Source organism: Tauraco erythrolophus, chromosome 1 (assembly GCF_009769465.1).
Source record: "Tauraco erythrolophus isolate bTauEry1 chromosome 1, bTauEry1.pri, whole genome shotgun sequence".
NCBI classification, from domain to species: domain Eukaryota; kingdom Metazoa; phylum Chordata; class Aves; order Musophagiformes; family Musophagidae; genus Tauraco; species Tauraco erythrolophus.
The window spans coordinates 136,742,200-136,755,678 of record NC_141465.1 but is presented as its reverse complement, the minus strand read 5'-3'; the positions used below and the strand labels follow the sequence as shown (position 1 = coordinate 136,755,678).

The 13,479-nt window shown below is 49.8% G+C and overlaps 1 protein-coding gene across 1 annotated transcript in view; it reads left to right on the top strand.

Annotated features, from left to right (window-relative positions):
- SLCO2B1 (solute carrier organic anion transporter family member 2B1) overlaps positions 1–13,479 on the top strand; it is an 82,662-nt gene that overhangs the window by 57,248 nt on the left and 11,935 nt on the right. Inside the window, exons 7-8 of the mRNA XM_086616437.1 lie at positions 4,317–4,425; positions 12,370–12,534. Coding sequence (XP_086472563.1) covers positions 4,317–4,425; positions 12,370–12,534 — 274 coding nt within the window. The remainder of the gene's footprint in view (positions 1–4,316; positions 4,426–12,369; positions 12,535–13,479) is intronic.

The following is a 13,479-nucleotide window of genomic DNA, read 5'->3' as shown; positions in this document are numbered from 1 at the left end:
CCTGCTCTGTGTCGGGGTTCTTGGGGACTTCCCAACCCGCAGAGGGTATTTGCAGGGCACAAACAGCTGATGGCTCTGTCTGAGGTTGTCCCCAAGGGTCCCAGCAGACATTCCAGGTCCTCGTAGACATCCCAGGTCCAGCGTGGTGGGATGGTGCTGGCGCAGCGGCTCGGCCCTTGTGTGCAGGCAGAGGGACGTTGTGAAACGGCACTGGGGAAGTGAAAAATGACTTCTCCAGTTCCTGTCTCGGGACAGATTGCTCACATTTGTACGAATCCTCCCACGTTCATCCAGCGGTGACCTGGTGCGCTTCCCGGTGCACGCGAAAAGCTGAAATGAAAATAACGGACAGGGAACTCTCCGAAACGCCGGCTCCAGTTTGCTTTATTGGTTGGGGAAAGATGAACGAGCAGGGACAGGGAAATCTGCCTTTGCCTGGAAACTTTCGCTCCGGGGGCTGCGGAGCTCTGAGGCTGCTGCGTTAAAGCTCCTAAAGCACCGGCAAAGCCGTCCTAGAAATACAGGGCATTATTTGGGGAGCACTTAGGGGCCAAGTGGCAGGATGTGGTGGTGCCGCAGGCATATTACGGGAATGGGCTCATCTCTGTGTTTGGATTCTCCCCGGGGAGTTTTGAGGACAGGCGCAAACAGTGGCTAAAAATGATCACCCCATTTTGCGCCAGCGAGGTGCCCGTCGGATGGTTATTTTAACCCTCTAGGAAATAGGGTCCCTAGTGGGACCCACGCTTTCTGCAAGAGGCACAATGAAGTGTTTGTAGGGAGCACGACCTTGTCAGGAGGGAAATAACTCTTTTTCCAGCTGCGAGGTTTTACGTTTTGTTTGTGTAACGTGAAAATATCTTCTCTGACCTTATTTTTCACTGAGCTGGAAGCGCTGGGTTCTGCACAGCTGGAGGGAAACTCTGCAAAAGCCTCGAATTTAGCAAGGAAAATCTCTATGCCAAAAGAGCAGGTGGTTTATCCCTTTTCCAGTGGTGTATTTGGATAAAGCCAGACTTCTAGCACCTCTGGCTGCCCTTCTCGCAGGTGCAATCGCAGGCAGGTGAAAGCAAGGACTCCTGCCCTTGGCAGGATCCTGGCTCGCAGGCAAGGTGCCTTCCTTTGCCTTTCCTGGTCTCAACCAGGTCTCAACCCTGCTCATTAGTCCCATGCAAGGAAACAGGGTCTTTCCGCAGGTCAAGGTCAGGTTAGGGATGCTCTTCCTAATGCAAAGCGTGAGAAGCGATGGATAAAATCCCATTGCAAAAACATGAGGTGCAACAAGAGCCTGTTCGCTGGTGGATGTGCACCAGGAAACTGAGTCCTCTAAGGAAAATCCAGGTGTGGGGGCATTTTGCAGGATGTTTCCCACCTTTGTTTGTTTTTCCTTGGCGTGGTGCTGTGGCAGATGGCCAGGGTAGCACGGAGCAACCAGCCTGTGTTATCATGGAATCATAGAAGGGTTTGGGTTGGAAGGGACCTCAAAGATCATCCAGTTCCAACCCCCCTGCCATGGGCAGGGACACCTTCCACTACACCAGGTTGCTCAAAGCCCCATCCAACCTGGCCTTGAACACTTCCAGGGATGGGGCAGCCACAGCTTCTCTGGGCAACCTGTGCCAGTGCTTCATCACCCTCATTGTAGAAAATTTCATATTGCACCTACCAGCTCCGTCTTACCAACTCGTCTGCTCTGAATAATGCTCAAATCCCCGCGGCAGGAGCGCGGCATGGTCGGCATGGCTCAAGCATCTCTGCCAGCAGAGCCAGCACCATTGGCCTCCCTGCCTGCCTGGAGCAGGCAGGATTAGTGCCGGTCCCTCCGCAGTTTCTTCCCTGGTATGTGAACATGCCTGCTTCATCCTGAAGGAATGCATTTCCTGATCCTTTCAGGCAGAAAAAAAAATCCTATCGCAGGGCCAAGCCAGCAGCTGGGAAAGAGTTTTCCTCCTCCTCCTCCTCCAGAGTTTTGCTCCGGGTGCAGACAGCAGCTGCTCCTCGGACGGGTGCTAAGCCAGCAGATATGTGCAGAAATGTCCCACTTGCACGGGTCACACTCACACAGAGGCATCCTGGATTGGGGAATTTGGGGGAATTTGGGGCTTTTCATTTTTTATTTTTTAGTGTCTTTATGTGCAAACAGTGCCCAGCTGACTGTTCGCTCTCCGAAGTACAAGCAGCTGGGAGCTGAGAAAGCCACAGTCAATAACAGCTTGGATGTATTTTTGGAAAACACTGCCGTTTTAGAGAGGTCTTATAACCTAGTTGAAAAGTGAAAGGAAGTTGGATTTTATCTTTGCGTTTGCAAAATGTATTAAAGCCCCCAGCTCTGCCAATAAAAACCATGAAATGGGTTTTATGGCTTTTGCCTTGGAGAGGCTCTTCAAAAGGGAACGTGGCCCTTTGGACCTCTCCGATATTTAATAACCAGTCTCAGTTTCAAAGGAAAAGAGATCATTTGAGGCAAAGAGCCGTCCAGTTCTTTCTGTGAGTTAAGAACGTCGTAATTTCTGTTGGATGAACTCATTTGTCTGACTCATGTTAAATTTGTGTCGAGAGTTGCAACAGCACCATTACCGAGCTGGTGTGAGATGTTGGAGATGAGGCTGCTGGCTCTGTCCTTCTGGCTAAAAATACGCTGTGGTTTTCCCTGAAAACCACACTCCTGCTGAACACTTTCTGCTGTTACACGTGTGTCATAGCACATCTAATCTAATGAACGCCCTCCATTCCAGTGGTTCCCCTAAAATCATGCAGAACAGGGGACGGGATGCACATCCAAGAAATCCTCCCCTCCCTTGCCCTCCCACTGGCTGATGAAATGTTGGACACTCGCCTCGGACTTGTGGTCATCTAACGAGGTTGGGATGGATCTTAGATGATCCAAGCCCTCCATCTTCCACCTCGCCTTTTCTGCCAGCATCTCTTTGCTTTTGGGCGGCGGCATCGTGACACCCAGGGTGCAGGTCTTGTGAGCACCTGGGTTATTGTCCTGCAGAACTGGAGACTCAATTTAACAGAGACACTTGGACCCATCTGAGATCCAGCTGCAAAGTGTTATTGCCCTGAATAGAGAAGGAAGAAGAGGAGGCAGCTGAAGGATCGGTCCCCCATTCCATGGACCAGGATGGGAGAGGATGTCCCTTCCATACTGCTGCTGTTCAGAGGGAAAGATGTGGGAAAAAAAAAAATAAAAAAAATTAGAAGTATTAAAGAGAGTAGGAGTTGCTAGAATTCAGCTGATGTTTCCAAGAGCAGGAGAAGAATGGAAAGGGGCTGGGAGAGGTGAGGGGTCTGTGGCTGCTTGCTTTGCCCAACCTGCTATGTCCCTGCTCTGGCTGGCTCTGGGTCAGCCTCTCTCAGCTTAGGAGGTAAAAAATATTCCGTCTCCATCTCAAACCCCCTCTTTGCCTGGATCTTTTCCTCCTACAATTGCTGCCCGCTCTCCTTGCTGGTACCCGGGACACCTTGTTATGGTACACATGGAGACACAGGGGAAATGGAACAGGTTGCCTGGAGAAGTTGTGGCTGCCCCATCCCTGGAAGTGTTCCAGGCCAGGGTGGATGAGGCTTTGGGCAACCTGGTGTAGTGGAGGGTGTCCCTGCCCATGGCAGGGGGGTTGGAAGTAGATGATCTTGAAGGTCCCTTCCAACTCAAACCTTTCTATGATTCTGTGATTTTATGATTCTCCACCCAAAACCAGTGTTCAAACCTGCTTTGGGTGCAGGTCTAGGTGTGTCACTCTGTGGGTTCCTGTGCCTGTTTTCCTCACACAAATGGGCAAAACAGATCCTCTGGGGAAGAAAAGCATCTCCCTAAGTGTATCCATCTTTCCTGCAAAGGCTTACACCTGAATTTCCACATCTGCATGAGATGATGTACCTGGGTGATGGGTCAGCTTGGTATTAATGAAGTGTGATTCACTACTGTTAGGGAAAGGGAGTGGGGAAGAAGTTGGCTCTTACCCCTGTAACTCAGACTAGATGATCTTTTAGGTCCCTTCCAACCCTAACCATTCTATGATTCTATGATTCTGTGGATGCTTTCAGCCCCGTCAGAGACCCGATGGTGTGGGCACAGAGCAGCAGCTGCATGTCACGGTCAGGAGGATGCTGCATATCCCACACTGGACATGGATGGTGCTGGCCAAGCCCAGAACCATGGCAAACTCTGTCTGAAAGAAGCATGGGCTGCTGTCTGTCATGACTGGGGAGGGGGATTTTTCCTTTTTTTCAGCAACGCAGCTGTGGAAAAAACAAGTTCAGCGGAAACTTTGGCACGGTTGGTGCAGTGACGCCCTCTCGTCTGTCCTCAGGTGGTGAGTGGGAAGGAGAGCGACGGCAAGAAGAGCGAAAGCATGCTCAGTCAGCTCAGGTCGAGGTCCGAACACGTGCAAAACCTCTCGCTAACCAAGTTCATCAAACGTAAGTGTGTGCATCCCCCCTGTCTCCCGCTTGGATGGAGTTTCTCTGCTTGTGCAAACATGCGTCCTGGCAATGGGCAGGTTGCAACGCTGTTAAGAAAAATCGTAGAATCATAGAATGGTTTGGGTTGGAAGGGACCTCAAAGATCATCTGCTTCCAACCTCCCTGCCGTGGGCAGGGACTCCTTCCACTACACCAGGTTGCCCAAAGCCTCATCCAACCTGGCCTTGAACACTTCCAGGGATGGGGCAGCCACAGCTTCTCTGGGCAACCTGTGCCAGTGCCTCACCACCCTCAGAGGGAAGAATTTCTTCCTAGATCCCATCGAAATCTCCCCTCTTCCAGTTTAAAGCCATTGCCCCATGTCCTGTCACTACACACCCTTGTCCAAAGCCCCTCTCCAGCTTTCCTGTAGCCCCTTTAGGTACTGGAAGGTGCTGGAAGGTCTCCCTGGAGCCTTCTCTTCTCCAGGCTGAACAGCCCCAACTCTCTCAGCCTGTCTCCATAGCAGAGGTGCTCCAGTCCTCGGATCATCTCTGGTCTCACTCCAACAGCCCCATGTCAAAAAAGGGCTGTTCCTCCCTACACTCAGCCTACCTCCTAGATAAGCCCTCAAGATTCGACTTAGGCGTACTGTTGGGTTTAATTAGATCTGCAGATGTCTTGCTCTGCTCGCAGCAGATGCTTGCCATCATGTCTAGTCTACCCCACTCCACCTCGTGCTGATTGAAACATCTGGGGTCGGTGGGTCTCAGCATTGCGTGGCTTTATGTCTCATTTGGGCAGTGGGAAACAGGGGACAAAACCTCATCAGAGCCCAAAGCCAGGCAGGAAAGAGGGGTCCAAGCTGTGAGCCCGGAGAAGAACCATGGGAAGGGGAAGAGCCCTCCCAGTTAGAGCAGGGTTGGCAGCTTGGGTGCATCCCGCTGCTATTGCTCAGCTTCCAGGTCATGGCAGGGACCAGACCCCAGGCAGCACTGGCAGCTCTTCATCCCCAAAAGCCTCCTCAGACCCCCTCTTTCAAGGCAGGTGGCAATATCTGAGCCAGGCTGCCCTCCCTGTCCCACCGAGGATGGCCAGCGGCTGCCTGGAGCCAGGGTCTGAGCAATCAAAAATGAGATGCATGTTTGTGAAGGTGACCTTAATCCAGTGCAAGTAGCTTGTTTGGAACCGAGGGGGCTCAGGAAGGCTCTTTGTGCTGAAGGAAATCAGCTGGGCTTCAGTCTGTGGAGGCTACTGCTGAGGTGGTTTATTTTTTTCTGGCAATTACTTAAGAAAAGTGACCCTCCGAAGTCAATCTATGTCAGCTTCCTCCATATTTCTTGAATATTATCCCTTTAATTTATTGGAAAGTCTCTCTTTACGAAGGTCAGCGCAGGGCAGGCGCAGCCAGACGAGCGTGGGCAGGTTTTTCCTCCTGCTGGTTGCACACATTCGCTCGCTCGCCTGGTGCTAAATTAGAGGAGCGAGTCGGGGGTCTGTTCCCCCGCTGACCTCCTTGCACTGTCATTTAGGAAACCCATGTGATGGAAGTCATCGCCTGGGAACAGATTTGTGGCGCTGGGATGGGATTTTCACACCGATGCTCTGCTCTTTGCCTCTGAAAAATGAATAAAAATGAGCTCCCTGCTCCTGAGTGAAGAGAGAAGGAAATATCTCAACTATGCTCGAGCTGCAGGTTGGCTCGGCGTCTGCATCAGCGTTGGCGTTGTCAGGGCCGTGGGAGCTGTGCTAATAAATTCATTATTTCTGGGAATTTATCCCCTAAAGCCCAGTCCTGAAAAAAAAAAAAAAAAAATGCAGCATCTGCAATTTTTCTCAGGAGAGCAATCTTGCTGAAATCCCCAGGATTTCTAACGCAAAACTCTCTTTCGAGCAAAAATCTGGGTGGTAGCTAACGTGAGATGGTGCAGATGGGGACAATTTGGGCGAAGCCTCAAGACTTCAGTGCTGGCTCATCTATGGGTCACTAGGAAGACAATTTTACCTCCTGTTTTGTGATTCTCCTGCTTGTTTAGTTTCCTCTTTCTGTCACCAAGGGTTCTTCCCTCTCTATTTTTACTATTCTTTTCTACACGACAGTTTACGAAAGAGCGTTTGCAGATCTTCCAGCCTGAATCACTTTGCAATTTTATACCTTCTGTCGTTTAAAAAGAGAGACAGAGTGAAATGCACGTGATGGAGAAGTGCCGTAGGACAGTCTGGTCGCTGTATCGTGTTCAGAGTGAGCCCTTTTTCTTTACACCACGTTCCAGTATAAAACGATGACCTGGCTCCCGAAGCAGAGCTTTACTGGTCCTGCTTTGCTGGTCTCAGCGTGCTGGAACTGATGGAGTTGTGCTGTGAGATCTTGGAGACGTACCTCCGTGGTTTTTCCGATCTGCAGGCAGCTTGGGGAGAAGGAGCCCACTCTGCAGAAAGGCAGGAGATGGGCATTTGGGAGATGGGCGGTGCCAATCCACCAGCAGAAACGACACAAAGCAGATTCCTACAATATCTTACAAGAGAAATAGCAATCCTCCACTAGACCAGGTTGCTCTAAGCCTCGTCCAACCTGGCCTTGGACACTTCCAGGGATGGGGCAGCCACAACTTCTCTGATGGCTATTGGCAAGAAGTGGATTGGAAATCATCTGCTTGCTGGTCCATCTGTATCCCAAGGGGAGTTTTTACAGATGGTCACCTTCCCAGAGCTGCCTGGTACTTTGGTGCTGTCCTTGGGACAAGCAGCCCCAGACCTGCCCAACGTTGATAGCTATGGGTTTCCTGTTTGCTGAAAGCTGTGGGTCCCATGTTTAGGGTGGGATGAAGGTCGCTGATGGCTATGGGTCTCATCTTTGGGGTGGGATGGAGGCCACAAATGGCTATTGGTCCCTTCTTTGGAGTGGGATGAAGGAAAGAATTAGGATGCTGGCAAGGACTGGATCAAACAAGGACCGCACAAGATCTCAGATTCCGTGTATTTCAGTCCTGTTCCTCCTGCATCCCTCATAAGACAGAGCTCTCCCTCTGGATGAGGTGTCTGAACACACTTGAGGTGTTTGAATACCCCAAGTAGGTTGCAAAATCACAGAATCACAGAATCACAAAATCATTCAGGTTGGAAAAGGCCTTTAAGATCATCAAGTCCTACCACAAACTTAACACTGCCAAGTCCACCACTAAACCATGTCCCTAAAGGCCAGATCTACAAATGTCCCTGGAAATTAGGGCCATGCTTTGCCATTTGGCCCATCTGCAGATCTTCACCCACTTTCAGTTAGAAAGTACTTTGTACCATCGGCCTCGGGTCTGCCCAGACAACACGCTTGGAGTCAATTGAGTCAACACTTGGAGTTGGCTCATCGCTGGCATTAAAGCATTTTGCCAACTGGCCTCATACTTTCACATGGGCCACCCATGCGGGACGGCTGCAAACTCAACCTGGGACCAGGAACGCTTTGACCGGGAGGAAGGCAGCATCTCCCGCTGGGAAGTGTCCCTTTGCTTGTCAGCTGGAGGGAACAGGGACAGCTTTCCCTGGTGGATGGGGAAAATGCAGCTCCTGCTCCAAACCTGGCCCAAACCTGGGGAAACTCCAGGTGAGAAAGACACTATTGGTTCAGGCTGTGATTCAGCAAAGGGCTTGAGGCTGCTCCTTGTGCAGAATGAGACCGAGGAGTACCTTTAAGGGCTCATCATTTTCCTAAGGGCTTGGCAGAGGCAAGCCTTAAGTTACTGAGCCGACCCGAAGGAGAAAGATGTTCAGAAATGCTGTTTAGTCACTTGTTTCAGCTTAAATGATGCAAAACCAAAGCGTGATGGTGGAGAAGGAAATGCATTTTGTCATTTGTTCCGTTGCTTCAGTGCACACGCAGATAACCGAGAGCAAAACAAGGCGTGCGGGAATTTTTGCCGTTTTGCTTTGTCGGGAACAAAAAGAGGATGGGTTAGAGCCTGTCCCATGAGGTGCTCTGTGTCCTCGGTTTCTCTGAAAGCCACCTTACTTTTGAATCTTTCTGGGGCAAGGTGTGATGAGCAGAGAGCAGCCTGCAAAGCCCTGGGAGCTCTGCCTCAAGGACAGGAAGAGCTTTTCCATCCACCGTCGGCAATAACAGGATGGAGCTGCGTACAGGATAAATACCCAGGCAAAGCACTGGGGAGGCTTCCAAACAATGAGGTCAATTACCCAAGAAGGGAGCAGGCTCCGCTCGCTCGCTGGAGTTATTCAAAAGTAGGGAAGTCAAAGCACTGTGGGGAGCGATCTTGGCTCTTGCACAAATGCTCTGCGTGACATTGGGTCGCGCCCTGCTCCTCGTACTCACAGAGTGCTCCTTCTGCTGGCGTTGGACCCGCTCACGGTAATCAAAAAAGTAGGATTTGGCGAGCCTGAAGTCATTTCCATTGCTAATTTCTAGGCTTCTGTTGAAAACACCTGGGAGGATGTGCAGCTTCTGTTGCACATACTGAGAATTAATTCATTAAAGGTGATCGTCAGAGCAATTAAAACACGGGGCTTGTGACTTGTTTGTTTCTCTACGGTGCCTAAAGATGGTTTCAAGGATGTTTTTTAATTATTATTTTAAAGTTTCCACTTGCTTTTAGTATCTGCCCAGCTTTCTCTCTGCAGCTGTAGGGAAGATGGAATTAGTAATGATACGGTGATTGCAGAGGACAGCAACCTTGCTGCCTCCCACCATGGAGGAGGAGACCTGCTCACTGTTGTAGCTTTATAGCTCTGATCTGCAGTGGCAGAGGGGGTGTAGTTTGATTGAAAAGACCGAAATATTCCAGGGAATATAAATCTTTTCGCTGGAAGATGCCCACTACCTCCCAGAAAAGGCTGGATTAGCTCTCGGGAGATCTTTCAGCAAGCAAGTTGAGGTTTCATACGTTATACGTTCATATGAGGTTTACAATATGTCCAAGATATTCTGGTATGTAAACTAGGCAGGAATGTGCTTCAAAAAGCAAGACCTCTATTGATGCTTAAGAGCAAAACCACCTCCCTTCGCTGAGGTTCACCTTGGTCTAGCGCAGACATACCATCGCAGCTCGTTCCCTCTCCAGTTGACTGCTGACCTCCCAGCTCTCCAGCGTGTCAGCATTTCAGGGTCCTTGAACTTGCCTTGCACGCTTGAACCCTCTCTAGTGTCCTGAGTTTGCTGCTCCCCAATGTCTTTAGCTGCTTGCCTAACCCTGAGAGCAGAGCACTGAGCTGGAGATGCAATCCTCCCACGGATGAGAGCTTTGCCTTCGTCTATGGCGGACCCTTTCCCAACCACGGTGGAACCTTTGCTCTTCACATAACTTTTTGTGACAGCTAAAACAAACACACAGCTTGGTGCAGCTCCAAACAAGCACCAGATAGTTCTCCCTGCCGCAGGCTCCCAGCGCCTCCGTGCTGGAGCAGATGTAAAGATTGTCCCAATTGTTTGCGAGCTGCTAAGAATTAACGCCGCTAAATTACGGCAGGCCCTTGCATTAATCCTCCCTGCTAATTCCTTATCTCTGCTTCAGCATATTGGCTTTCAGAGCCCTCATCTGGGAAACTCATCATCTGTTTGTGTGGAAGTCGCCCTCATACACGCCCTTTGCTTGCGAAGAGCGCGGGGGGGGGGGAAGGCGATGGTTGAGGGGGAGCCAAAGGCATGAGCAGAAAGTGGGTTTGGGATGTGCACGAAGGAGAAGTCAGTCCAGGCTGGAGAACCACAGCCTCCCAGCTGGTGGATGTCAGCACCGGGCATCCCGATTCCCTTGGCGCGGGGAGCGGGGGCAGCTGTCATTGCTGAGCGAGCTGAAGATGGCTTTGTCTCAAGCAGTACGGGTTCAGCCACAGGGGAATTTGCTGGAGTGTTTCTTGCCTCTAATCAAAACCCACATTTTTATGATTGAAACAAAAAGGACATTGAAATTGCAACCGCAGCAAAGAAATAAATTAACTTTTAATGATTTCCTAGCTACTTTCTTACTTGTTTTTGCAGAAGCCTTGCCAGAAAGCTTCAGGGAAAGGAACAGAAGCCATGTTTACTCGGGCCGTGTGTGTTTGTAGGGGCTCCTGTAATAACCCAAGGCTGCAGCCCTCAGCCCATGGGCAGTGGGGGAAGGACATGCAGGTTTCCGTGTTGCTCTCAGCCATCCTGATTCAGTCCACCCGTTGAAGGCAGGAGATGCAGACAATATTTGCAGAGGTTCAGCTGAAGCTGAAAAACTGTCGCAGAGCCACTTGCATTTCTCTTAAGGCATCATAAGACCCTGGTGGCTCTGAAGAGGAACCTGGCAGGAGGTACCACTGCAGAAGATGGCAGATTTGTCCTCTGCATTAGCAGATGTCAGGATCGCTTCAGTACATCACCCAAGTGTTGATGTGAGATATCAGTTTTCTTGGGTGAAGATACTTCGTTTAGAGTTTACTTTAGCTTTTGGTCAGCCCTGAAGTGGTCAGGCAGTTGGACTAGACCATTGTAGGTCACTTCCAACTGGAAAACCTCTCCTCTCCTCTCTTCTCTTCTCTTCTCTCTTCTTCTCTTCTCTTCTCTTCTCTTCTCTTCTCTTCTCTTCTCTTCTCTTCTCTCTCTTCTCTTCTCTTCTCTTCTCTTCTTCTCTTCCTTCTCTTCTCTTCCCTCTTCTCTTCTCTTCTCTTCTCTTCCTTCTCTTCTCTTCTCTTCTCTTCTTTCTCTTCTCTTCTCTTCTCTTCTCTTCCTTCTTCTCTATCTTCTCTTCTCTTTTCTCCCCTTCCCTTCCCTTCCCTTCTCTTCTCTTCCCCTTCTCTTCCCTTCCCCTTCCCCTCTTCTCTTCTCTTCTCTTTCTCTTCTCTTCTCTTCTCTTCTCTCTTCTTCTTTCTCTTCCTCTTCTCTTCCTCTCTTCTCTTCTCTTCTCTTCTCTTCTCTTCTCTTCTCTTCTCTTCTCTTCTCTTCTCTTTTCTTCTCTTCTCTTCTCTTTCTTCTCTTCTCTTTCTCTTCTCTCTCTTCCTTCTCTCCTCTCCTCCTCTCCTCCTCCTCCTCCCTCCTCTCCTCTCCCTCTCCTTCTCCTCTTCCTCTCCTCTCCTCTCCTCTCCTCTCCTTACTCTCCCTCTCCTCTCTCTCCTCTCCTCTCCTCCTCCTCTCCTCTCTCTCCTCCCTCTCCTCTCCTCTCCTCTCCTCTCCTCTCCTCTCCTCCTCCTCTCCTCTCCTCTCCTCTTCCTCCTCCTCTCCTCTCCTCTCCTCTCCTCTTCCTTCCTCTCCTCTCCTCTCCTCTCCTCTCCTCTCTCTCCTTCTCCTCTCCTCTCCTCTCCCTCTCCTCTCCTCTCCTCTCCTCTCCTCTCCTCTCCTCTCCTCTCCTCTCCTCTCGCCTCCAAGAGTTTCCCACTGGGCTGGCACAGGCCCTTTACAAGCTGCCTGTGGGAACATATGTGTCTAGAGCAGTTCCCAGTCTCAACTGTATGGGCTTCTGCAGAAATCAAGTGTGGCCCACCTTAGGAACAAATCAGAAGGATTAACAGATACGGAGGTGAGCTGGGCAGGAATGGCACGTGTGCAGAGAGGAGCTGCGCTCTTCTGATGCTCACTTTGAGGCTGGACATTCTTTGAACTAAAAACATTTCTGCTTCATCTTTTGCAACAACTAAGTTCTGTCATTGATTCAGCCGTCCCACGGCTGATTCCTGAGGAAGGTGGGATGAGGGATCATCGGCTTCCCTCTCTCACCTTATATTGCAATTTTCAGGTGTTCAATTTCTGCAATGTCCTGATGATTCATCCTGACTTTTTAATATCCAAATGGTCACGCAGTCAAGCCCTGAAACGATAAACCCTGAAAGCACACACTGTGCCCTTTTGTAAAGGAAATGTTTGGAAGAGCTCACTACTCCTAAAGAGTTAATTCTGCACAAAAATGTAGGAAAGCTCAAGGTTTTGCCACTTTCTGTGGATTAATATTGTGCTGCACACCTCCTCTCCATGCAACAGCTTTCCCCTTGTCCTTTCAGATTTTCCTCTGGTCCTGTTGAGGAACCTGCGTCATCCCGTCTACCTGCTGGTGGTCTTGGCTCAGGTCAACCTCTCTGCCATGGTTGCTGGTTTAGCAACGTTCATGGGGAAGTTTCTGGAGAGACAGTTCTCCCTCACAGCGTCCTTGGCCAACATGATCATCGGTAAGTGTGGCTGTCAAGGCTTGCCAGCTTTGAGCACCTCTTAGAAAATAATCTAGAGACTGTTAACAAGCATCTCTTCCTCTGGAGCTGGAGAGGAGACCAACTCATTGCATCAAAGGAGCAAAGAAACATCAGATATGAATTGAGCATGTTTCCGTGGTAGGAATTACTTTACATCGATCATCAGTTTAAGTGCCTTTAACGAAGTAGATAGTAAATAATATTAAAAACTGCAGAAATACATGCATGCATTTTGAAGATACTTTGCAGCAAGAGACCAGGCTGGTGTCATAAACGTGTCTGAACTCTTCAAAATGTTTACTGTAGTTAGACTAATTGCTTGTAAAGGGTGGGCTAATTGCTTGTAACAGTTGGGCTAATTGCTTGTAACAGTTGGGCTAATTGCTTGCTGTGGGTATTGTTGGGAAGGAAAGGAGTAAGTGTTGAGCAGGATATGTGCTCATGAGATGAGACTGCTTTCGCTTGTGTTGTAATATCCAGAACGTTCTGCTCGGGGCTAAGGTCTCCCTGTGCGATCTTCTCATGGCAGTAAAAATATGAAGAATAGACACCTTCTCCTATGATCAGTTGGAGAGTTCAGACATCCAGGCGCAGAAGTGCTTTAAATGTATTTTTGAACAAACAGCGTGCGTCCTCAGAGAAAGAGTCTTCTGAAGCCTGCGGCAAATAAACCAGAAGAGAGCGAGCAGAGCAGACTGGCACAGCCCAGCAACCCAGGCTGAACACAGGCAGAAAGGTTAAATGCTGAAGCAGTGGTGTCCTCCACTGATGTGCTCTGCTGAGTTGTTCCCAGGCTTGATTTACCCGCTCTGTTAGAGACGTGCACCGTATTTCTTGCCCAAATTTTTATCCAGCTTTTGTTCCCAGCTACTGAATCTTGCTTTGCCTTTTTCTGTTAGATCAAAAAGCTTCCTGTAGGTGGAA